This window comes from Ammospiza caudacuta, chromosome Z (genome assembly GCF_027887145.1).
Source record: "Ammospiza caudacuta isolate bAmmCau1 chromosome Z, bAmmCau1.pri, whole genome shotgun sequence".
NCBI lineage: Eukaryota > Metazoa > Chordata > Aves > Passeriformes > Passerellidae > Ammospiza > Ammospiza caudacuta.
Genome location: NC_080632.1, coordinates 50,532,636 through 50,558,520, shown reverse-complemented (window position 1 = coordinate 50,558,520; position 25,885 = coordinate 50,532,636). Strand labels below are relative to the sequence as shown.

The 25,885-nt window shown below is 38.4% G+C and overlaps 1 protein-coding gene across 5 annotated transcripts in view; it reads right to left on the bottom strand.

Annotated features, from left to right (window-relative positions):
- PDE4D (phosphodiesterase 4D) overlaps window positions 1–25,885 on the bottom strand; it is a 348,137-nt gene that overhangs the window by 18,764 nt on the left and 303,488 nt on the right. For 4 of the 5 annotated variants that reach the window (XM_058824292.1, XM_058824293.1, XM_058824294.1 and 1 more), the window contains exon 6: window positions 24,437–24,549. In XM_058824292.1, coding sequence (XP_058680275.1) covers window positions 24,437–24,549 — 113 coding nt within the window. Of the gene's footprint in view, window positions 1–1,375; window positions 1,424–24,436; window positions 24,550–25,885 lie in introns of those variants that run through there. The other variant, XM_058824295.1, reaches the window with a different exon arrangement.

Genomic DNA, 25,885 nt, shown 5'->3' with positions numbered 1-25,885 from the left:
ATTTTTTCCCCATGTGTACTCAATTACACCATGGTCTCTGCTAAACTTCAATTAGAAAAAAGCCTATGAATTCTAAAGGCTAAACAGTAATAGTGAACTTTAATTTTTTTTTTAATTGGTGATTGAATTTTTCTGATTTAGCAAGAGGAACATGACAACAGCTGCCTAGAAATGCAGGAAATACTTTCTAGTAAATTACAATAAATTATTTTTAGCTGAAATGTAAAGTAATTTCATCTTATTGCTTTGGCAAACAAGAAAGTAATCTACCTAGCTAGAATAATGGGATGAATTTCTTCACAGATGACTGATCAAAATCCTTGATAATCAATTGCAACAATTCAGCATTAGCTGAAAATACTCATAATTGGACATAATCAAGCTTAACATTTCTATTTTAAAAGACACATATCTATTGTAAAAGTAGGTATTAATAAAAGAAATTCAATTGTGTAAATGTAATGCTTGTGCTATTCTTAGTCATTTAATTCCACATATGCTTTATTTAGTTCAGGAGAAATCAGAATTTCTTTAAAGCAGAATGATTTGGTACATGTATGGTATATCAAGCACAGGATATTTTTTTTTACACACTCAATAACAATTATAAAAGTATACAAGCAGCAGCATTTTTCTTAAGTACAAACATAATTTTTTAGGGATAAACCAAGCTCAGATGTGGTTTCCTATTAAGTGGATTTCAGTTCTGTGTGTTGACAGGCACACTGATTTAACTCCTTGATGCAAAACTTTTCCATAAAAGAGATAAAGCTTATTTAATTCCATTTTCTAGCAGTATTGCTATTTCAAGTTAGTTCACACTGCCCCATGTAACAACGTAGATCAGTATTAAAAGATGGCAATTTCCAAGGTTTTAATCAATAAGCTGTCACAGTCACAGAGGCTACCAAAAATGCTGTTGAAACACAGTACTCATAATTTCACATTTCTTCAGCTATTAAAACCAGTATGAGTCATGCATCCACCCATTATCCTCAGCTTCTTTACTCATGCTCTCTTCTATAGTATAGTATCTCTGATTTTGGTATTTGGAGTTTTTTAAAACCTTTTAGTGGCTAGAAATATAGTTTTGTAGCAACCTTTTTCTGAAAGAACACAAAACTGTTCTTAATTTCTTTGGCTTTAGATTTGGTCTAATCATTCTTCGAAGTAATATTATTTTAAAAGTCCCAGCACAGTTTCTAAGAAAGACTATACTGTGCAGTTCATTCTTCTTGCTGAACAAAGGCTTGTTGTCTGATTTTTCACTTCAAATTATTCATAATCGTATCACCCCCAAATCCTCACGCTATAAAGTGATCATGCAATCATGCACCATAAATCAAAGTTCTTAAAAGGTAAAACAAAATCCTACCTTTATGTAGCCCCAAGAAACTGAGAGTAAATAGTTTGCCTCAGGCATTTTCGATTTTTTTTTCTATACTACCAATCTAAGCTATCAGTTCTTTGCTATCTGACACTGCAAAAGACTTCCAAGAATAAAGATTCCGTCCTCCCTCTCCTAATTCTTTTTGCTGGTCTTCAGGTTCTCAGCAACTGTGTGCTCAGGAGGCATACTGAAGTGAAATCCAACCGTGTGGTCTTCCGATTGTATAAATGCCATTTGTGAAACTCCAAGCATTCAGAGGCAACGTTGAAGACACATTTTGTACGAGCTGAAGAAATTTCTGAAGAGCTAGGGATATGCATATTTCCTGAACACCAGGATTTAATGAATAATGTATGTCAAGATGCTCAGCTGCTCAAAGACTTGCTCTATCAACAGCTACCAAATAAGGACCTGAAGAGGAAGCCACAGACAGTGGCAGCGATCCCTCCCATAGAGCCATACTAGCAGCCAATAGTGTGTCACCCTAAAAGATATAAATCCACAGGGCTGGTACCATGATCTATGGTAATTTCTCATTGGCTGATTCTGGGGACTCTCCTGGGCATGGGATACTTTTTTTTCTTATTTTCTTTTCATTTTTTTTTTTTCCCCCTCCCGGACAGCAAATGCCCTTTCCTAATGGCATCCCTGCCTGCAGCATTCACATGCCATTCAAAAATAATTGGGCTAAAGTCTCGTCACTTCAGCAGCATTAACCAGTTTTCAATGGACACACCATCCAAGCAGTCAAAATTAGTATTGTGCATACATCTGTCTGGATTGCCTAGTGGGATTATTTTTTCATATGGAAGAAAAATATATTTTTGAGGTGTTTTTTATGGGAAAGAAACCCAGCATAAATAGATCTATATTTCTTGAGTAGTTTATGATGTGCTTTAACAATGAATGTTTTTGGCTTTTATGTCATCTACATTAAAAAGTTAACCACCTCAGACTATTGGGCCAGGCTGCTAATGCTTTTTATTTAAAGAGGTAAATGCAGTTATTATAAAGCTAAAGCAAGTCATGTGTCTTACAATTCCCAGTAAATGTTAAGCTTCCATGGAGATGTAAGAAGTGAGATAATAAGAGTCCTCAAATTCTCACTGTATTTATTCAACTTTTGCTCTTTCTGCCTCAGCAGATTATTATAATCAATTACAGCTATACATCATTGAAAAAAAGAAGGGATTGATTGAAAGTGGAGTGTGTCAGTGAGCTGACTCAAGCATTAAATGAAAGATCCCACCATCTGCCACTCAGAGACCAAAACTTGAAAGGAGGAATACATTATGCCCACGGCAGGGGGGGTTAGAACTAGATGATCTTTAAAGTCCCTTCCAACCCAAGCCATTCTATGGTTCTCTGATTATCTTGCTCCACTCTGTGCAAGGCACATGCACTACTCCAGCAAATTTCAGTCTTTGTTGTGTCAAAAGAAAGAAAGAGTGACAATGGGCAAATGTCTAAGAACAAGCTGAATGAGGTGCAGTGCTCAGCCTAATCCCACACTGCTGATTCACTGGAACATGCTGACTGAGAATGGTCATAAGAGAGGTTTTGGCTGAAGTAGTCAGCAACACTAAGTGCTTCAAAAAGAATTGAACCTGTAAAGATCAATAGGGAAAAATATTATATAAACAAATCTCTTCCTTACAGCAGAGAAACCTAGAGCAGTAGGACAACTGGATACAATCAACAGATCATCAGTACTTAAAAGTATTTTCTTGTGGAAGGCATACTGTTTGCCTTAATAAATAAATTTTATAGATAATAAAAAACTTTTCTGGCACATTTTAATATGCACAGTTATACTTGTTCTGAATGGATGAAGCTAGATGTTTACAAAACAATTAAGTTTTGAAAACAGACCTGGGGTTACTAGACACTCAGCAAGACATTAAACACATCAAAAGAAACTTTTAGAAAATATTTCTCCTGATTGTTCCAGCTCAACTTCGTAATGCTGAATACAGAGCTTCTCTACATCTGTGTTTCATTGTCTTCCTATCACGCACAAGAGAGCACTGCTGCCACCTACCCAGCATCAACACAAAAGTGGAAAAATGATGCCTTCCTCTTCCGGAAACAATTTCAAGCATGACTTAGAAAATGGTAAATTAACTTTTGGCTACTTTAGGAATGAAGCATGTGAGTTTTGGTTGCAATAGGTTGTATAAGAAGACATAAAAAAGTCAAGTCTTAAATATTTTTTTCTAACTTTGCTACTAAAGGCTGCTGCCTCATGAAATATTAACAACTCTTCCCAAAGAACTGTTCCCAAAAGAACTTGATTCAGATAAGAACTATTTAGAATGGCTGGTATGTAAATTACACCAGCTGTTGAGCACGTATTAAAAAGTCATAAATTTTTTTTTTCTTCCCCACTAACGTAGGAGACAAAGATACTTCTACAAGAATTACTGAGTAACAGTTGGTGGAATTTATTGAAGAATGGTGTTTATGAAGTTATTAGCTAGGTCACTTTGATACAAAACCAGGAAAAAACATTTTCCTCCATGTAAATATATGTTACATCAATTCACTCTAGCTCCATATTAACTATACTGATAAAAGGCAATTACACCTGATATGCACTGCTTATTACTGACTTCTACTATTTTTTTAAGACTCATAGTCTCAACCTCATAAAATTAATGATTGCTGTAATAGAATTGAATTATATAACTTCACTGATTTAGAAAGCATGCCCCCTGACTTTGGCAACATGATCTCAGTTGTGGAGAGTGAGGAAATTCACACCAGCTCTTATTTACAAGAATGGTTATGGTTGATTTTCCTCTTGAATTCCCAGGTTACAATCATTGGATAACTAGCTTTAGAGGAGGTTATGGTGGATAGATGAGTGCATCGCAAATAGCTGCCACTAACTAAATACCTAGAGGAATTCAAGATTAAAAAAAAAAATTTAGGGATTCTTGTTTTTCATACAAATATACATCCATGAAGATAAAATATGGGGGAGGAAGGACATAATGACATTTTCTACAATGGTTCCAATCAATCAAAGTATATGGAAATGGGACAAGTGTAATTTGAAATTATAGTAAGTGAGTAATAAAATAATTCAGAGAAAAAAAAAGAAGAAAGTTTTTAATGAGCACTGTTATGTGTTTTGAAAGAATGAAGACAATGACCTTGAAAGACTCAAAGATGATGAAGTCCCTTAACACCCTTAGCAAAAGTTAGCTATTATTTAATCAATGATTTTGGACAACTTTCCCCAAAGAAGTCATAAGAAAAGGCGGCAGAGATTCCAGGAGCTGCCATGTTAAGTTTTAGCATACTTTTAAAGACTTCAAAAATGTTAATTTTTGCTACTTAAAATTCCCAAGCAAGATGGATAGGTCGGTTCAGACCACTTCATGAAACCCCAGTCCTGAGTATAATGGCAGAAAAGCTGATATGTACATATTCCTGGTTTTGCTCAATAAGGAAGTGAGACATAAAAGCGTAATTAATGCCAGTCAGTATCATTTATGTGTTTAAGCATAATATTCTTGTACTGTCATACAGCATTTGATTTATAACTGTAAAATATTCTGCACAACTCTCAATGTTGAGAGAAGGCACATTGAGTGGGCTAAGAATCTGTTATAGACTCTGTCCTAATGGTCATAAACAGGCTGTCTTCATCTAACGGGACTGTTTTAAGTAAGGTTTTGCAAGACTTCAAACTGTTTCATGGTACTAAATATCTTTGATGATCTGCAATTATGTCACTACCGTGAAAATTTCCAGAGTTAAAATTTCCTGAGAACAGAAACAACTGGGAGGAGGAGAGGTTTCATGGGATAAACTGTGAGGATGTGAAGGTCACCACCAGCAGCCTTGCTTGTTTAGAATATTGACATCATTCCTATAAACTACAGCTCAGGGAATTTAAGGGGAAAACTACATACAGTTCAGGGAATTTAATGTCTGCAAGGACGCCATCAATAAGGAGCACGGATCATGACTAAGTGAACTACACTGAAGAAAGTAGGAACCGTGAAGAGTATGTAAAGTCACAACAGGGCATTTCATAGTGATACTGTCATGCCCAAAAATCTGTGTCTTCTGTGACTCTAAATAAAAAGAGAGGCTCTAAACCTCTTATTCTGGCAACACACGTAATGGAACAGTGCACACAGTTTTAGTACCTCTTTTCCTAATTTCTATTATGTACATTGTGTAGAAAAAAAACCTTGCTAATATTATAAATGTGACAGAGAAAATCTTCTGTAGTAAAAGAAAAACCTCACTCTATTTAACTTATAATCCTACAGCTACTGTGGAGAATAATGAAAATAAGAAAACACAGCACACCAGACCTGATTCTCTAGCACCAAAGGAGCAACAAGAAGCAAGGAAAGCCAGCTGAAACTGCTTCAAACCAACTGGGCTGAAACCAACACACACTACAAGATGACATAGGGAAGGTCAGCAGTAGCCTGGGTGTAGAAGGAAGAGCATCGCCAGCAGGTCACAGAGGGGGATCCTGCCCCTCTACTCAGCCCTCACCTGGAGTGCTGTGTCCAGTTCTGGGCTCCTCAGCACAAAAGAGACATAGGACTCCTGGAACAATTCTGGAAGAGGGAAGCAAAGACGATTTGGGAGCTGGAGTATCTCTTTTACAATGAAAGGCTGAGGGGCCTGTGCATGTTCAGCTCCAAGAAGAAAAGACTGAGACGGAACCTTATCAATGTATATAGTATCTGAAGAGAGGATGCTAAAAGGCTGGACCAGGCTCTTCTCAGTGGTGCCAAGCAATAGTACAAGAGACAATGAGCAGAAACTGATGCACAGAAAGTTCCCCCTGAACATGAGGAAGAACCTTACTATGTGGGTGACTGCACTGCAACAGATTGCCAGAGAGGCTGTGTAGTCTCCCTCACTGGATATATTCAAGCACCGTCTGGACTCAATCCCATGCAACGTGCTCCAGGATGGTCCTATTTGAGCAACAAGGTGGGACCAGATGAGCCACTGGGGTCACTTTCAACCTTATTCTCTGATTTTCTGATTCAGTTGCAGTACTTTTATGAACTGTCACATGGGAGACTTACCACCTTGGTCTTTCCTACTACAGATAAGTGATGGGTAATATAAAAATGTACTTAGCTTTGAGAGAAGAGCAGTGCTCTCAAATGCAACTCCTTGGATTGACTATTGCACAAAGAGCATTTTGAGAGATGTCTGAGCATCAATTCTGAATACAAGTGTGCTGGATGTAGTGCATCTTGTCTAGTAAGCAGCAGAAAGTAAAGCAAAGAAGTAGACATCTGAGCTTATCACCTGTTTTAGTTTTCAAGGTTGTATGCACTACAAACAAGAACAGACAGCCTGAACAAATCTCATAAGCCAAATGATGAACCTTTTAAAACATGAAAAAGGTCAGTGGCAGGTAGTTAGAACTAAGTAATCTTTAAGATCCCTTCCAATGCAAACATTTCTATGATTCTATGATTTTTAGACTGACCTTCCCACATGAGAGAACAGCAGTAATCACCTGTGTCAAATCCAGCTCCTACTCATCACAAACACAGCACTGTTTTCACAGCTTTAGCCAGCTCCATCTGTGAGCTGTGCTGGTATGTACACCACCAAAGCTTCCCCACAAAATGGAGAGTCTACTCAGTGCTGGAAGAACACCGCAGAAAAGAATGGTCATTTCATCCAGCAAGCAAGAGCATGTGGATGGACTCAGCCAAAACCCAGAGCCGGACTAGAGGAAGCAGCAGGACAGCCAGAGACATGAAAACTACACTGAATCAAACAGCCTCACCAAAAATTCTCTGGGTTCCACATAAGAATCTACGCTTGTAGGATTTAAGTAGAAAGTCCCAAACATACCATTAGTAATTTTACAAATATGAGAAGTTGTTTCAACTGTGACAACCAGCTGCCACACCCTAAGTGAGCTATCGGGACAGAGACAAAGCTGGGTCTCATGCTGATAACAAAAAGAGATAAACTTCACTGGTGGTTGAGAATTGATGACAGTGAGTAGAACATATCTCCAGTTCTTTTTAAGGAAGTTTTAAGTGTGCTAACTGCAGCACGATTATACTGCTTTAAAAAGGTTTTCTTGGAAACCTTTGACCTGTCAGAATTACAATTGTTAAAAATTATGGACTAGCCTATACAGTTTCATTTTTCAGATATTTTTATTTGGAATATATAATTCTTATTAATAAAATACGAGAATTTTTTGTTGTTAAACAAACTGAGATGATGACGTTCCTTTGAACTACTTTAGGGGAATTATGTAGTAAAACCCAGGAGCTAAGATGTTTAATAAATAGTAAGGGTCCCTTATTATTTAAATTTAACAAAAAAAGAAAAAAATTAATACCTTCTGATAAGATATGTAATTCAGTGTTTGTATTTAGTGCCCTCTAGTGATAGTAAAAGCATTAGCTATGAATATACAGGAACATGAAGCTTCTTTCAGATCATAAATGCTACAACACAATTCACTAATTTTTCAACCATACCAGAGCAGGGTCTTTACAGGTACTCTCTACAGCTGCAGCATTTTCAATAGACACTCATGAGCAACTGCACAGACAACAGAAACAACATCTATTTCGACTCTTATTTTGAGGACCACGGTCAATCCTTTAAGACACAATACATACTAATCATTCTCTTGAAAGTTTTTCACATAATTACAGAGCACATATGTATGTAATAGTCTCTAAAAAACACCCCATGCTATATGGAGTTTAATTTCAACAAATCTTAATATTTTTACAATATCATGCTATGTATTTATTTTCCCCTGAATATGATCCTATCAAAACTATGTAAAATACAGAGAAGCTAATGTTAAAAGCTAATTTAGATCACAGAAAGGTCGACCAGGGCATGACAACAGCTGCAGTTATGACAGCAGGTTTGAGGAGACAGAAAGCTGTAAGAAATAGTTCTGGTGGTTATTGCTCTGACGGAATATTGGCAACTGACATATCGATTACCCAAAAAATGCAGAATTGTATGAAAACCTTACTTCTATTTTTTTTATGTAGATGCACCCTGCAAATAAATAAGCACCCTGTAAGTATTTACCATAGCATAGCCATGAAAGAAGTTTATACCCACATTATGCATTTTTGCAGATAGCTATATGTAGGAAAAGTGCAGAGAGGTGTAATACTTAATTCAGAAGGCTGCAATGGCACGCTTATCCTAAGATTGATACAGCTATACCAGCACAAACTAAGCTTTACAGGGATTCCTATTTCATACAGAAAACTAGTTTGCTATATAAGAACAAACCTAAGTTTTTTACAGGTATTGCTGGATTAATCTTACTTCTCCTGTAACATGGCATTCTTATTTTAATGATGTGTTTCTGCTGCAGACCTTGCCAAAGTCAAGCTTTAACAGTTCATCAGAAATACTGTTGAATGGTTGTAAATTCATGCAAAAAGAAATGAGTTTTTCATCCATCTTTGTACAGCTGTGAAAGAAGAAAAAAAAAAAAAAGATTCCACAGACAAAACCAGAGATTTGTGGAATATGAAGTGATTACTAATACTGCAACAAGCTCAATACAGCTCTGATAAACATGCCTTAGCAAATGCTCGCAAATCATAGACTGTAGATACCAACATTTTGAAAGCAAACTGCAAGTTGTTTCATGCAATTTTGTTGGTTCACACTCCAGTTTTATGAAACCATGGCTGTTGTATTTCTTATTAAGGTGCATGTGACAGCATCATTGTTCTTTCAAGGAAGAAGTGATAATAATAATTTCAATGTGTCCTTCATACCTTTCATTTTATTATTTATTTAGATGTTAGAAATGTGCTCCACATCTACAGAGCTTCACAAAATAATGAACATCTATTCATCTGGAACAAGAGAAACAACTAGTCTCATCCATTACACCCTTGTCTCATGCATATAGGGAAACAAACAAAAAAAAATCATGCTTATTTTTCTGTGTAAGAGAGCATTTCACCTGAATGCCTCTAGGTCAAATTAAGCAAGCAATCACAAAACCCAAGTGGTTTCCAGTCCCACATTCAGGCATACTGTGAGGCTGGGTTTATGGCTCCACATGAGGGAGATGGAGACATGATAACATAACCAGGCCAAAGGCAGCTCTATAGTTTCCTGAACAGCATGCTTATTACCTCTGTGATTTAAATCCCTCTTACAAGAAGACTTAGTATTTGCATGAGGCAGCTTGTGGTATGTTTCCTTACTCCTTGCCTATAGATACCATGATTTGCCCCTCATGCTGTGCACAGAAACCAAGTGCCTTTAGGGCCCCTGCCTCTCGCGTGGTGCTGACAGTGCACGCTGGGTGCTGCTGCATTCCCATCACGTGGACCAGCTCTGCCCCATGGCCTGGTGCTCAGCTCATCAGCCACAGATGAGCTCACACACAGCCAGGGCTCAGCAGGTTCAGGCCAGGCCATGCTGGGAGATGTTGGCCAAGTGCTGATAAGGGCAGGTGACGCGCCCACGCCTGGCAGTGAGCACTCCTCACTGTCCCACGTCACCACGTCCTCTTTTGAGGTTCTTCCACGAATGCAGACCTGCATCGCTCCATCCCAACAGCGTTTTGCTTCTTCCTACTCCACAGTGTAGGTTGTTGTGAGACAGAGGTATTAACTCAGAACCATTCTTGTGGTACAAGGCTCAAGCCTCGCCAAGCTCAGAGTCCACAGGCTACAGCCCAGAAGCCCTTCCAAATACTGCCATTTTTGCACCAGGTTTTAGCTAAGAGAGCTACAACTCACACAACCCCTACTATTAGTCTCCAACACAGTTACCACAACAGTAGAAATTTTGTAGGAGTCCTCTTACCTGCATGAATTTATCCTCTTTTTGTGAAACTAATCTAACACCAAAGCAAGCACCATGACTATCTCAAGTCACACATTTGAGTATAAATATATGCATTTCTCATTAACATTGTAGAAATGGATTTTAGGTGAGAGGCAAATGTTTAGTCATCCTCCAGGAGTTGTTTTTCAATATTTTAATATTATTCACGACTGACTGTTCAAATGTAGAAAATGGTTTTATGCTAATTTTTCTACAAGAATTAGTGCTGCTCCTGAGAAACCTCAATTTGACAATAAATCCGTATTTCCAAGTAAACAGTTTGATAGTTAAATCAGTATTTTCTTTTAAAATACTCCAATGTGGCTTGTATTTAGCAGTTTCCACTATGTACTGTAACACCATACAGTAATAATCCCCTTTTGCTAACACTGCTTTTATGCATGGTTTATAATCAGTTAATATTCTGTAGTTAACAATCATTAAAAGTACATTCATAACAAATTAATATAGTTTAGTTTTGATAATATAGTTCACTTATGAACTCACATAGCACAGAAAACCCTTAAAGAAAACCTAATTTAAAATTGAACCTCTGTTTAACCAATGATAATCCATAAATGATCTTTTCTGAACACTAAACTAATGAATCTCATCATTCATTCAAAATTTGAAGTGAAAAGTAGGTTAAAAACATGAAAGTAATGTCACATACTGAAAACTGATTAGGCTCTACTAAGTGAAATGCAACATTAGATTGAGCTATATTCTCTGATGGACTTGCAATATGGATACAAAATGCACAGAAATTATTCAAGTAAAAGATTTTCTATTAATCTTTCATTATTATTAGGTATTTTAACAGGAATCAATGCATTTTTCATATTTCAGTCCTCTTAGATATATACTCTTATGTCTCTATAAAAATCATCCCTAATTTGAAAAACATCTTAAAATCACACAAAGCCAATAAGGGCTAAATAAGTATGGCATCATCATCATTGGCTCACATTTTCATTTGTTTAATAAAAAAAAACAAAAAAAAAAAAAACAAAAACAAAAAAACCCTGGGAAACTTTGTCTGCTTTTTTGCCCATTTACATACAATATTTGGAGCAACTCAAAAAGCTCTGAGCAGCACATGAAATACTGGAAAGACCTTGGCAGATGCAGAAAGACATCAGCCTATCCAATCACATGGGGATACATGCAGAAGCCCAGTTTTGCCCCGACAAGGATGGAAACATTAAAAATGTTCACAGTCTGTGTCTAAATGAGCTTTCTCCAGTTTTCCAAAGAAGCTCCTGTGTAACAACTGATTCTATCAGCTCTTTATCAAAGTGACAACAATGACAAATAAAACCGGCTTTGGGCTCCATTCCCAGTCTGATGAAATAAATGTAAAGACTCCCACTAGCTCCAGCTAGTTGAATTCACACAAAGTGTTCAAACATTTCAGACAACAGGAGTGATGTCCTGGTACATCAGTCCTGCCCATTCCTGTTCAATCCCATCTTATGTTCAATCTCCAAACCAGAAAAAACAACCTGAAACCATATAATAAATGCAGTTCATCCGTGCAGGACTGTGAAGTCACCCAGGAGCTTATGTCTCATTTAAGGCAAATTCCATTCAAAATGAGATGCAATATTTGATAACTTCAGTGAATATTTAAGTTAATTTTCATACTCACTTCACAAGATATGCCTATACTGTTAATTACTTCTTAATCTACTGCTACACATGTAAAAATCATAATCCTTGCTTTTAAAACAAAATGTTTCTCATTTTTAGACTGTTTTCTCTGAGCATTAGGTGGTGAGAATTCCCAATATTACCCAATCCAGTGTAACCACAACGCATACTTTTCCTGACAAAAATGAGGACTTGCCTTGGCTAGTGTCTAGTGCACTACTCTATTAGTCACCTCATATTAAAATATAAGTTCCTAATACCAGTTAAAGTCCCAGGTCTTGATTAGAAAATTTTATGAGAGAAAAAGGACCATTTTGAAGCAAAGCAGTACGATTTGTCCAAGTCTGAAAACAGACTTCTCAAAGACCACTGGTAGTCTGGTAGAAGAAGTACAAGTCAAAATGGATCTTATCCCTCCAGTGCTGCTACCTATGAATTCATCAGCAACAATCAGCAGACACAGTACAGGTCAGTGTGACTCTCACCATTCAACATAATTATGTGTAACACCCAAAGATGAGACATCACTGCTGGGCAGGATGTGGGGGTGAAGAGAATCTGGTGAACACAAAGGTTTGTGTACAGCATGCTATTTCAAAATAGCCAAGACACAGTAGAAGGAAACAAAGAAAGTAAACAAAAAAAACTGATATAACTCTTCCCTCAAGAGTAATTAAGGCAGGGTTTTCTACTCAGCCACACTATTGAAATGACAGGTTGCAATAAGATTTAAAACTCAACATCTATCCTCTCATTCTGCCTCTAAACAGTAAGGCAGCTTTAGTTTTCTACAATGGGGACATTTTTCAAGCTCTGATAACAATTTCAAGAACAAACCAAAACTACCTACGTACATCAGCATGCTTTTATTTACACCACATCTATACAATCTAAAAGACACATGAGCACAGGAATAGTATCTAGCTGAAAAGACAAAACACCACAACATAGTTATCAAACTATTTTTCTTCCTGCAGATTTATTTTATCCCAACAGCACAGTTTTATTTTGTATTATCGTTCCTACAACCTATCTATCTTTCACAGGCCTGGGAAAAAAGATCAAATTACAGATGTATATTCCTAACCACAAAAAAAATTTGTTTTAGCTTCCAAATGGCAATATTTGTTTTTGCACAAATTTTTAGAGCACTTTATCATCTTGTATTTAAAATTTATCTGCTGCATTTTTAAAATAAATGTATGTACAGAAAGCTGTGCTAGAAATGCCAACCTCTGACTACCAAAAGTATCAAAAACTTCTTCATCCTGAAACCTTTTCAGGAACAATCAAAAAGAGATGCAGAAAATCCATCCCAGCTAGAAGATGCACACCAGTTTTTACTGATGATATAAAAAGGGGGGGGGGGGTACTACCAAATTTCAAAATGTAATCTTACCTGGGTCCAATATTCAGGCACACAAAACTTTGCCCATGCTTAGAGTACAGGAAAATACAGTCATTTTACTGAGAAATTGGGCATTGGGCTTTAAAGTTTATGTAGCCAAACAAGATATTCAGTGATTTGTCAGAAAATTCACCACATTAACACCTCTAGGACTAAACATGCTTATAAGTTCTTTACCTGAAACTTCCACTGCAAGCAAAAAAAATAAGTAATTTAAAGGCATTCTTACAGATTTAATTTCTTTTCTTTTGTTTTGTTTTTTAAAGCTGTTTTCCCCGCAAGCAGCATATAACCGAAAGACTCTGAGACATACACACAGAATAGTTTTGCAAAGGCATCAAGGACACTTTCTGGCTTCTTGCTGAGGCACCACACCTACATTTACTACAAAATGACACCCTCATCTCTCCTTGTTGCTTTGGCCACGGCATAGGTCAGGCTTGCACTTTTTCCCCCGGACCTGTTTGCTTAGGACAGGCCCAGGCGGTTCCTATCCTTGTGCCTGGATCAGCAGGGCGAGCATTCACAGCAGCAGCAGCAGCAGCAGCAGCAGGAGCCGGCACCCTCTGCCCAGGAGATCAGCAAGCAGCAGAGGGCAGAAATGCAGAGCAATCGGAGCACTCTCCCTGCAACACCAAACACAAGGTCTGCTTCGACACGCGTTACATCTCAGGCAAAAATGCATCTGGATCAGGCTGCTGAAGTACTTTTAGGCTCCAGTTCTCTGTGGCAGCGGAAGCTGAACAGGGGCTAAGGCTAAGAGGGAAGTATTCCTGATAACTACAGGTTTAGAAAGCAAAATAAACACTGCATTTTGCAAGGTCTCAAGTATCTGTTGGTCCCCCTGGTTCTGAGACGCTGCTATTGAACCTCAAAGAAGCGAGCAGTTTAATTCAAATAACAAGAGTTCAGTAAAGAAACATCCTTACAAACATGTTCATAATTAACCTTCAAATATAATTATTTCATTCATTCATTTTAGCAACCAAACTGAAAACATTGTTTCATGTGTAGTCTCCCCTTTGTGCATGGAGAAAACACAGCCAAAACTAAACTGTTGGAGACTCTCATACTACCCATGCATCATTTTTAAGGTATCAGGGTGTCCTCACTCTACAGGAGGTAAAAAATTCTCCAATGCCACTATTGGGGCCACAAAGCTTACCAACACTGTTGCTGACATACTTAACAACATCAACCACGTGTAAAGCCAGCAGCAGCACACCTACATAATCACATGCAGAAGCAAAGAGCAAATTTATTTATTTATTTTTAAATTTCTAAAATCATTAAATATACAAATTCAAATGTTCCTTATATTTGTTATTACTTAACACGGTGCCAATAAAATTTAGCAAACACATTAACTACTCAAAACATTATTACATATGTAAAAAAAGTCTGTTTTCTAGTCTGTCTTGGCAATTTTTCATTAAAACATACTTGAAGATGCTCAGGTCCACACTGTCAATCCAGCAGCCTGCTTTTTATTTGTTTCTGTTAAATAGACTGTGTTATACTCTATAGGTGAAAGAGTACTATCCTGCTATTTCTTTTTTTCTTACTCTAAGCTCTACTGCGCCTTCTACTCATTAGAGTTGAACTACTTTTTCCATGTACCAGGGATGAATTTTGTAGAAATACTGCTGAAGAGCAAAACCTAAAGGAAACCTAGAATGTTTATCCTTCCTTTGTTCTAATCAGCTCTGAAAACAATCAACTGCTTTCTCGTGTCAGCAACTACACATTAATCACATTCTCACTTATTAAAAATTGCTCTTCATTTTGATGACCCTTTGAAGCACCAAAGTGGGATACAATATATTATGAAAAGTCACTGTTTGTACATAAAATAATCCTTCCATTTATATTTTACAATGTTCAGTATAAACCACTACACTGGAAGAGAGTAGGAAAATATATCTTCATATCTAGTCCCTGCAACTGAAACAATTTTTAAGCACCAACCTGTGCAGGGGTTCTGAATCTATTGACAGATATCAGTATAAAACAAGAGAACCGTATTTTATTACAAAATTCTACCTCCTCAGTTTGGAGTCCTCTTCTTAGAATTTGATTTAACAGTAACTAAAGCATCTTTATTGCTATTTATTTTACTCTTGGTCATTAGAAAAAAACTTCTCTGTTATAACAGTTGATTAGGGATCACAAAAATCATGTTTACGAAAATATTAACATCTCAGCTGGCACTGTGAGGTTGTCTGTAACTCTGGATAAAACTACTGCATTAAGGCTGTACGCTCAGCCTTGAACACAAATCAGATAGCCTGGTTTAAATATATTAATGCCTGCTTTTATAGGTCCTCTAAATCATGTAAACAAATTCAATTAACAACCGCACATCTTTACATGCATCAAAAAATACTCCTGGACTTACACATCTGGGTAATATGACTGACGTAGTGGAATGGTTAGGAGGTTGAAGTTAACCATATGTATTTCCTGTAAGGCTTGGCTGTTTATTCCAGAATAAAATTAACACTGACTTCATTTTGCATAAACCAGCAGCAATTCTGAGTGGAAGGTTTAGTTGATGTAATTGTCTTGCTGTAGGATCTTATACAAGTATTCAGCCAGCTCATTTTCATCAGCAATATATTAGTGGGCTACAATTTAATAAAAGCAGCAAGCTGTTTAAATTTTGTTTCTAGAGAATCTTGTAATCAGGCCTGACACATTAGCTTGATTCAGTGCTGCTCCACTGCTGGATACTGGAGACGGTGCTGCTGTCTGTGCAGCTTCTTTTCAACACCTGGGGCAGGCAAACAGAGAGAACAACAGGCAGAACTTGAACTTGCCCTAGCACAGCAGTGTGCCCCTTGGCTGTTGACCCAGATGAAGCAGCAGCCCCCCAAAGCAGCACATTGTGCCCACCAGGCTCATAACAGGGCAGTCACAGAGCAGGTTCACCTCTGACCGGCTCAGAGGTGAACAAGCTCAAGAGGCAGGCGCGGGCCACTGCCCTGCTCACATGGTTTCAAGGCAGGATGAGTAGCATCACTTTCTATCATGCCTTAGCTTGCCTAGATTCAGTTTTGCAGCTCACATGGGGACTGGTTGTGAGTTAACTGGGATCAATTTCTACTGAAATAAGCTTTATTAAAAACAAACAAACAAACAATGACAGACGGGGAAATATCGATCTACAATATACTTAATCCTGTGGTGAGTCTCCTAAGCATGTAAAGTTGTAGCAGATGATACCAAAACCCCTACAAATATAACTGAAACAGGAGAACAATTTCTTAGTAGAGTGTCTTTATGAGACAAAGTCTGAAGTGACATTTCAGCAAATGCCACATTTGTTGTCCCAAAACTTCATATAATAGTAGAGGCTTCCTCTTATTAGAAACACAAAATTGATTTAGGAAAAAAATAAAGGATGGCTACTGCTTTCCTAAAATTTTCATATGTTACAGTCTAACCCTGACTAAAGCAGCACCCTACCAGGAATACAGTGACAGCATTCTTGGCTCTAAATACTGTCACAAGGAGCCACAAGTATTTAGATATTTCTTATACCTTTCAGTTGTCATGAATACCTCCTTATTACTAAGAAGGAAGTTATTAGATATGCATACCCATGAAAAACCTTTACAAATAACAGTTTTTGGAAAAAAAAGTTTTTTGTAAATACCGGGAAAAAAAAAGCCACAGTGATGTCTGCATCTTAACTAAATAATTCAATTCCTGGAAAAAATTTGTAATTTTAAAATCTGTTATTATAGTGGTTGAAAATAATGTAGTTTTCTCATATTAGACCTCAGTTATTTACTCTGTAACATTTTGTCTGTTTTTCTGTCCCATTATGCTAAAGGAAAGAATCTTTCATATTGTGGTATTTCCTATAATTAAAGAGGCTACAGAAAAAGGTCTGTTTGTATGTTGGCATGGACCATTTGTTTATATTTATGGAAAAAATTATCAAGTTATTAGGGACCAAGAAGCTCTGCAATCTTAGAAGCAGCTAAAAAGCTGCAAAGTGTTAAATAGTAGCAACCCTCTGAAAGGCATACTGTCTCTTTTACACATCTCTTACACCCAGGACCTTTCAAAAAGCAGTTATGTCTATGTCTATGAACTCCAGGATCCTTTCCACTGGTGCAGAACTGGATAGCCGGTGCTGGATAAGTTTTTGGGGAAGAGTCCCAAAAAATGTGGAAGAGGCTGACCCTAGCACAGATTTAAGATGTTTTGAAGTCACAACTGCCTGCTTGTCATGGCCCAAGGAGGCCAGAGATTGCCATTATGTACCCACACAATGAGTAAGAGCTGCTTACAGCTCAGTTGCCTTGAGCCTCACTCACCACATTTACTTCACTATCCTAGCAAAAAACTATGTTCCGTGATTTTTCTCATTTGTCGACAACCACACAACCCCTATGGAAGTAGCAGGATTTGTAAAGAAGAGATTCAGCCACAGCTGAAGTGGCACCACTACTCCATCCACCTGTTTCTGAGAAGATGGAAGTGTCCATAAATGATAAAGAGTGGTTGGTGCAAAGCATCTGCAGGAAGGCAAGTTTCACCCTTTATCTTGCTGCAGCACATCCCTGTACAGTACAGCAGGGAATGTGCTTCTCCTTTTATTTTTTTATGTATACGTATGTGTACACCTCACTCATCACTGCAGTTACCCCAGAGCAAGCCTGCTCCTCTCCAGAAGCATGAGAAGTCTTGCATGAGAGCAGGTGAAGTTGTGTACAGGGAACTGCACTCAAGCCCAGAGGTCTTAAAATTCTTTCAGTTTGGTTTCAGTGAATGGAAAGCAAGCAGTTTTCCTAGAAAACTAGTCCTTTCTTACCTCCACAATACTCTTGCCCTTTTCTTTTGCTATAAAGTACAACAAAACTGGGGAAGCCACACAAGTGTGCATTAACTAAAATTGAGGCTTGCCACTTATCAGTATACCTTTACTTTGTCACTGTACAAACTGAAATCTTTAATGAATAAAAAACTTTCCTGACACAGCATTGAACAAGCAGTTCCTTGCTAACAGCTGCCCTTTAACCACAATCTTAATCACAAGAAGCATTCTAAAGAGCTAATCAAATTCTCAGATTTTCTTAGAGAAATCTGAAAATTTAAGACCCAATTAAACCATAATGTCAGCCAGCCAAATGCAATGGCATTGCCAGACATTATATAAGAGGACTGCCACATAAGAAACCCTATATTCACTCACAAAAACAACAAATTTGTTTTCTAGTGCTATGTTTCCAGCACCTATTTTTTTATATGCAATAGGTAACCCAAGTGAATGACCGATGTTTAAATCCTCTTAAGTGGATATGACATATTATCTTGTCCCATAACTGGAAACAGGTCAATTTAACCAGTGGTTATGACAGAGGAGATAATTTTACTCCAACTGAGCTTCCGCATTTGGAAAATCCATTACAAAAAAAATATGCTTTTACATACAGAAGGTAATTTTTGAAGACAAGCTCCTCACTGTGCCATGAACCTAACCCCAAAGCTGGAAGCAAGAACAGAAAAAAGAAAACGGTAAAATCTAGCCTGTTAACAAAAGACTCAGTCATGTTGATTAGTTCTAGACGCAGCCTATCTAGGACCATACAAAAGTACTGGCCACCACAGCACTTAAGCTTTTTCACAGAACAAGACAATGATAAAACAGATGGATGGACTAAACCAGAAGTCAGTCTGTCATCAGCTCCGTTTATTCTGAGCCTGGGTAAACTCAGAGAGCTACTGTCAGCCTGGGGTTACACAATAATGCTTCTCCATTCAGTGGGGGCTTTTGTGTAAGAGCTGCCAAGGGGCTCTGGCCCTGCTTTTTTCACCCCAGCAAGGGTCATGCTGAAATGCTGGCAGCAGGGCTTTCCTGGGAAAACACTGGGAAAACACAGTGACGGTCACACAGCACCTCTGTCTGAAGCATTTTAGGGTTTATACGTGGTGTATTATTTGACCTAAGGAATAAACTTAGCCTCACTCTTTCCCCAGATATTATGTTAGTCAGCCACCCGTTACCTGTGTGAGCTTCTTAGTGCTGAAAAGATGAAAGGAAAAATACTTTTTAGCACTAAGAAAATGTGATTACAAAACTGCTCAAAGTAGCAGAGGAGGAAATGTTAAAAAAAAAAAGAAAAAAGTAACTGAACAGATTTCAAGTTGCCTTCAAGTATCATTTTGGTTTACATTAAACATTTATAGGTAAGTATTTTTTTAAAAATAAAGTACCATTAAGATTATTGTTTCAATGTACATAGAAGGTGATAAGTTCAGGACTTTTAACATAAGTCCTGTGTTACATTAGGGTAGGCTTTGGACATTAGCTGGTTGATCAAATTGGTACTTTGGGTATTTTCAAATCACCAAAAGAAATCTCAATTTTTTTTAAAAAAAGTGAATAGCACTAGTAACTAGTAACTAGTCTGTAAATAACTTCTACTCTAATCTGTAAGCATTTGCACATACTGGTATACAACCTGGACAATTATAAGAAAGTCTATACTCTAAAAGTAGATTTGTAGTTAACAGGGTGCGACTAAATGAAATCAAAATTTTCTCAGCTCTAATACCTAAAAGAGATTCCTGGACAAGGGTATTCATTGGCACTTGTAGTGGGAAAGAAGTGCCCTATGATTGACATCTCCTAAACTCTTGCTGTTTACCAGTTATTAGCAAATCCTGCAAAAAACATCATCTGCAGGAGAGCTAAAGCTGAAACAAAAACGACAAAAACTACTCAGTTTGAAACTTTTCCCATGTCTAAGTTCAGATACTTAGGCACATAAAGCACCCAACTAGAGATGCTTGCAAAATTGTGATTACAGAAGTGAAAATACACTTTTGCAAACAAGTTTCATTATACATACTCCTCCATGTTTGACTAATCTACAAATAGTGCTGTCTAACAGAAAGGAATTGCTTCACCTTTATCACTGGAATTTTTAATTTGTGTATTCTCTATCACAAAACAATTCATATACATAAGCTAGGTAGTGGTTAACTACATACTGGAAGAAGACAGCTCTTCTCTCAGAAAATTTAAATTCTATTAAATATTGCTTTAATCTTATTTAGCAGGAAAAAAAAACCCAGGATGCTACTCATTAAAAAAAAAAGAAAGAAAATATTAAAAAGAAAAAAAATCAAAAAATCATCACTCTGCAACTTGGAAATTTTAAAATATCATTTGCTTTTATATGTGCATCAAAGTGCAGCTGTATCTAAAGTTAGAAATCACAATCAACAAGTTAGTAGCCTCCTAAACCCCATATTTTTCAGGAGATATTACTCACAATTCAGTTTAACAAAAAGTGATATGGGTTGGGATATGTGGAAATCTGAACAGTTAAATAATGACATCTAATTATGCCTTGGGATCCTATCTCTAATGACCCAGCTTTGCAAACTATTTCCTAAAATTATATTTTATCTGTTCAAGAAAGTATTATTCAGAAAAACACAACAATACTACAGTCCACTAACATCAGGCAATATTAAGATTACATGGTAAAGAAAACCAGACAGTTCTCCAAAAATGAAAGACATTTTAGTCAATTTTCTGAATTTAAGGTGCTTCTTATATGTTTGCTTTGGAGCCTTTTAAAATTTTAAAGGGTTTCTAGGGGAGACCAAAGATGACAAACTTCCTGCACTTTTAAAAAGCTGGTTTTCTCCTGCTAGTACCCCATTTCAGAAGCTAGCAATGTAAGTAAACACCACTGTTTACTTATGTAAGATTCATAACACACTACTGTTTACTTATGTAAGATCCATAACACAAGTGACCATACAAATACATACTATGTCCTTTCAAAACGGCACTGATTTACAAACTATGTCTATGGGTTCACCAGTTACTTCACATGCAATGGCTGCAAGAATTTGGAAATCTTTGTATCATAGAGATGGCTGGAAAATGGGAAATCATCCGGATATTTCAGTCATACTGATGTAATGTAGGCAGCCAAGCATCACAGCAGGCTTCCTACAGAACAGATCTACAGCCTGCTTTCAAAGTTTTTGGGTAACACTTAGTCCCACAACATACCAGGGCACATCCAGAGGTTGTGAATAGCATTCTGTCACTACTGCTTTAATCAATTTTAAGTAGGGAGAAGAAGGATCTTCTTATGTATCTGCGTCACTCCACTTTCCGTCATCCAAAGCCATGAGCCGGCACGTCATAGACTACTGCTAATTGAGCTTGAGGGGCATGTAAACAAAATAAATATCCCTGGATTGGGATATGCTAATGCTAGTCCCACGCAAGCATTACAGCAGTAAAGGGATTCCAAACAGATGAAGCCAACAGTTCAGACTGTCAACTCACTGCATAGAAGGCGACTGGAGTTAAGACTCACTCCCTGGATTACTCCAAGCATTCAGGACATGAAATACTGCTCCCATCCTGGTTTTTTTTCCCCTCTACTATGGCAGTCTTTCCACAATGGGCAGAAGTTCTTACCTAGTGCAGAGTTCAATTCTTATGCCGCCCCTTATGTCTTGCATTTGTTCACACAAATAAAGAAAACTAATACTGATGTGAATGCTTTTGCGTACAAAATAAAGGGGAGAGAAATAAGTAAGGGAAGTGGTTGAAAGACCAGGGGGGAAAATCACCCCATCACCAATCAGTCAGTCTTGTGAGTTAGTTCTTCGAGAGAGCCAGACAAAAGGAAAGAGAGAAACGCTGTGAGAAACTATGTCCTTCTGTACCACCAACACTCCTTTTCCTGACTTTCCCATCTGATTTTACAGGACCTACTCTTCAGATAGAGAACAAAGTACTTTTGCATGTTCACTTCTGTACTGAAGTCTGTGTTCTCAGCCTTGAGCAAAGCTTTTCTTCTTCAGTTTCTCACTTAAGGTAAAGTAGTATAATTTATCTATATGCCTCACTAAGAGTGTTGAAGTTTGCAGTTATATTACAACAGGAGGTATTGTATAAATGCTGGGTATGTTTCAGCAAGAGGAATTGAAATTATTCTTCAGAATAAACTGCTGTACCCCAAAATGAAAACCCTCCTGCATTAATTATTCTCACACTATGGTACGGGCTTGCTGGCTTATATTCAAGATTGTTCACATGCTTGTTAGCGGCACAGATTTACACTTTGTTGTTGCTTTTGGTGTGGATTTTTTTGGTGTTTTTGTCTGTTCTTTGAGGGTTTTTAAAATTATTTTACCAACCAAAACAAAAACCTCCCAAATGAACACTGAAAGATGAAATAAATTTGTGTACAAGGAGTTAGACTTCCAAAAAGACTGTGAAAATACTTACTTATTCAAACAAGTACAAACATAGTATCAAACTCAGCAGCACCTCTGAGTCTACCTATAAATGCAAATCAGTTGTCAAATTTTATTTTTAAAATGTCCTCTTTTTGTAAATATCTGAATATACTTGGCAAACCCTAAAAACATTGATTTGTAATTAATTTTACCTCTTTCTAGAAACAGCTTACCCTCACTGTTAATCAAAGACACTGCATATCTTATCTATTATAGGGAGTTAAGAAATAAATACTTGAAGAAAATGCAGCACTTTGTGAAAGAATGGTTATACAAACATCACAAGCCAGGAAATTGACAGGTGTTCAAAGTTGTCAGCAAGAAAAGACCAGGTTGCCTGTGTCAGTCTGATCTCACTCCCTGTGAAAACAAAGTCTCAGGGTTAAACAGTGCTGAAACAACCTTGGAAACTCTTGACTTTGTAGCTTACAGATGCATACACAATAGGTACTGAGTAACAAGATCTTTCAGCTGCAATAAAAACAGAAAACGCAGTTCTGAGAATAGCGAAATGCCAGGCAGGAAACTCTTAGAACAGAGATCAAATTGGTGCTAAGTGTCTGTAAAGCCAAGAAAAGCACAGGGAATATTACATTGTGGGATTAAACTGCACAAGTGTACAGACACTTCATATCTGACATGCAGGCACACTTCAACAGGAACTTAAAAACAGTACAGCAGATACTTGGTAAGAGCAGTCAAAGCAAGACAGTAGAGTACTAAGAAAGCAGAATCTGAGTCAAAACTATCTTCCAACCTAAAATAATAACTACAACTGAAAAGGTTAAAAGATACTAAAATAAGAGCAGTCAAAGCAAGACAGTAGAGTATTAAGAAAGCATAATCTGAGTCAAAACTGTCTTCCAACTTAAAATATTAACTACAATTGAAATGGTTAAAAGATGCTAAAATATCATCAGCTGCCTTTGCAGACATAACAGTAGCAAAACTATCCTGTGTAATTAAAGATTTCTTATAATTTCTAATTGTATATGTTGTTCAAGTACTCAGTTGATCAAAAATATAAAAATAAATTTTGAAGTAATACAGCACTTTTATTAATTCACCTTTAAAAAAACTAACTCCAGAAATGTACCTGCATATTTCTTAAAAATCAAAATCAGGAAAGAAATTTTACTTATGGATGAAAGATATGGAAACTCAATTTCAAAATGCAAAGCCGAAGCCATACAGACCATAGCAGATCCCATCACAGAGTTCCCAGCTAATGCAAATCCTCAGCTTCCAGGATGCGAAGGAAGTGCGCACTCTGTGGCAGAAGCACACCTCTGGATGTAGGTGCCTATTGTGATGGCACTTTGGTTGAGAGCGTGTTCTTTCATAACAAATAGCGTTATGAGAGGTGTCATCATCATTGTTTACAAGTAGAATCCACCATTCAGCTCCTCTGGGCTCAGGAACTATCTTTATCACCTTTCATGCTACTTTCTACACCGTTTCTAGGAAAGATCCCTAATTCTGTATGGGGTTCTGTGAAAAGAAGGAGCAACTGAGGAGATAATTGCCAGCAGCCCTGAACAATCTCTTTTTGTTTTTAAACTGACGCACACAAGAAAAGAAAACAGTTAAGCTTTACAAGACCTGCATCACTTTTACAACTTGCACTGAAATTTAAAAGAATTGGTGCATAAAACCACAACAGAACCTGTTCCCTTTCCCAAACCTACGTTAGGACACTGCTTTCCTGGTCAAGTCTCTCCGCCCGGAGCCGCTCCAGCGCCCGGACCCCTCCGGCCGCCCCTGACCCAGCGCAGCTGCGGCTGCCGCGACCCCGGCCCGCGCTCCGGGGGGAGCGGGGCGGCGGGACCGAGCCCGCGGGCTCCTACCTTGTTCGAGGCCATTTCGCTGACGGAGTGCCTGGTCTGCAGGGTCTCAAGCTGGTCGAGGCACCAGTCCAGCTCCTCCATGGTCTCGCTAGCCAGTTTTTGGTAGGCCTCCTCTGCGAAAAGACAGGGAAAGGCGCGCTCAGCTCGCAAGCGTCTCACAGGGCTCACGGGGAGCGCCAGCGCGCCCATCCTGCGCTGCCCGGAGCCCGGACACGGGCGCTGCTCCCTCATGCTGCGGGTAGCTGCCCCTCCGCTGGGCCGCGCCCTGAGGAGACACCGGGGCGGCGCGGACAAGTAACTTTGGTGCTGCGGGGCTCGCCCCTGGCCTCGGCTCGCCGCCGCCCGGGGCCGCTGCCGCCCGCAGCGCCGCCCCCTGAGGGAGGCTCTGGCTCCGCTCCGCGTCCCGGCCCCGCGGCCGGGCAGGGAGGGCGCGCAGAGCGCGGGGCTCGGCTGGCCAGGCACCCTCAGCCTCCCACAGCCACCCAGCCCCCGCCGGCTGGAGCGCTGAGCCGTCCTCCCCGCCCTTCTCTTACCTACCGACCGCGGCACCATCAGAAAGCAGCCGGGCAACCTTTATAGAAGCGTGGGGGAAGGTGTAAGAGCACATGAGTGCCCCGAACCACGCCGGCCCACCGAAGCACCAGCTGTCAAAGGAGTGCTCAAATAACTGCAGTCGTATTTGTTCTAACCCAGAGTCTGTGTGTGTGTGTGTGTGTGTGTGCGCGCTAGAGCAGGCACAAAGTACTGCCTGTTGTCTATAAGCACAAAGGAACCGATGAAAAGGCTTTAGAACTGGACACAGGAACACAATATGGGAAATGACCATAATTTTGCCAAAATTGCTAAATATTCAGTTGGAACTAACTGTCTTGCAGAAGTTTCAGTTACAGATAGGAAGACGTACCCTTCTTCAATAACTCCCCAACAACAGGAAATCTGTCAGTATGCAAATGATTTTAGAAAAATAATCCTACATAAAGAGTGCAAGCCTCACCTAAGCCTGGCTATTTTTTTATTTTAATGTAGATCTGAAGGCAAGAATGCTTCTCCACACTGAACTCAGAGCTGAGTGAGTTCTAGCCCAGGTATCTCGTCCTGCAAGCCGTGTATCTGAAACATTAAGTTTTGAAACGGCTGGCATGGACACATCTAGATCAGCTACATGCAAATATTCCTCCAAGGGAGAGAAATGTTTCTTCGATGGGCTGGTAATGGACATCTATAACATCTCCCTTGACTTGTTTCACATTCATAACATCTCTCTTGTTTCACATCAAATTACCCTATTTTCAAAATGTCAGACAAGCAAAAATCAGAAAAAGAAATTAACTAAAACTCCTTTTCAAATAAAACATCCCAGCATGGACTACTGCCAAATAGCTCAGTGCATTACTTTACAACATCCTGGATGCTACACCTGTATCTTTTTATGTTTCTGAGCACATGTTC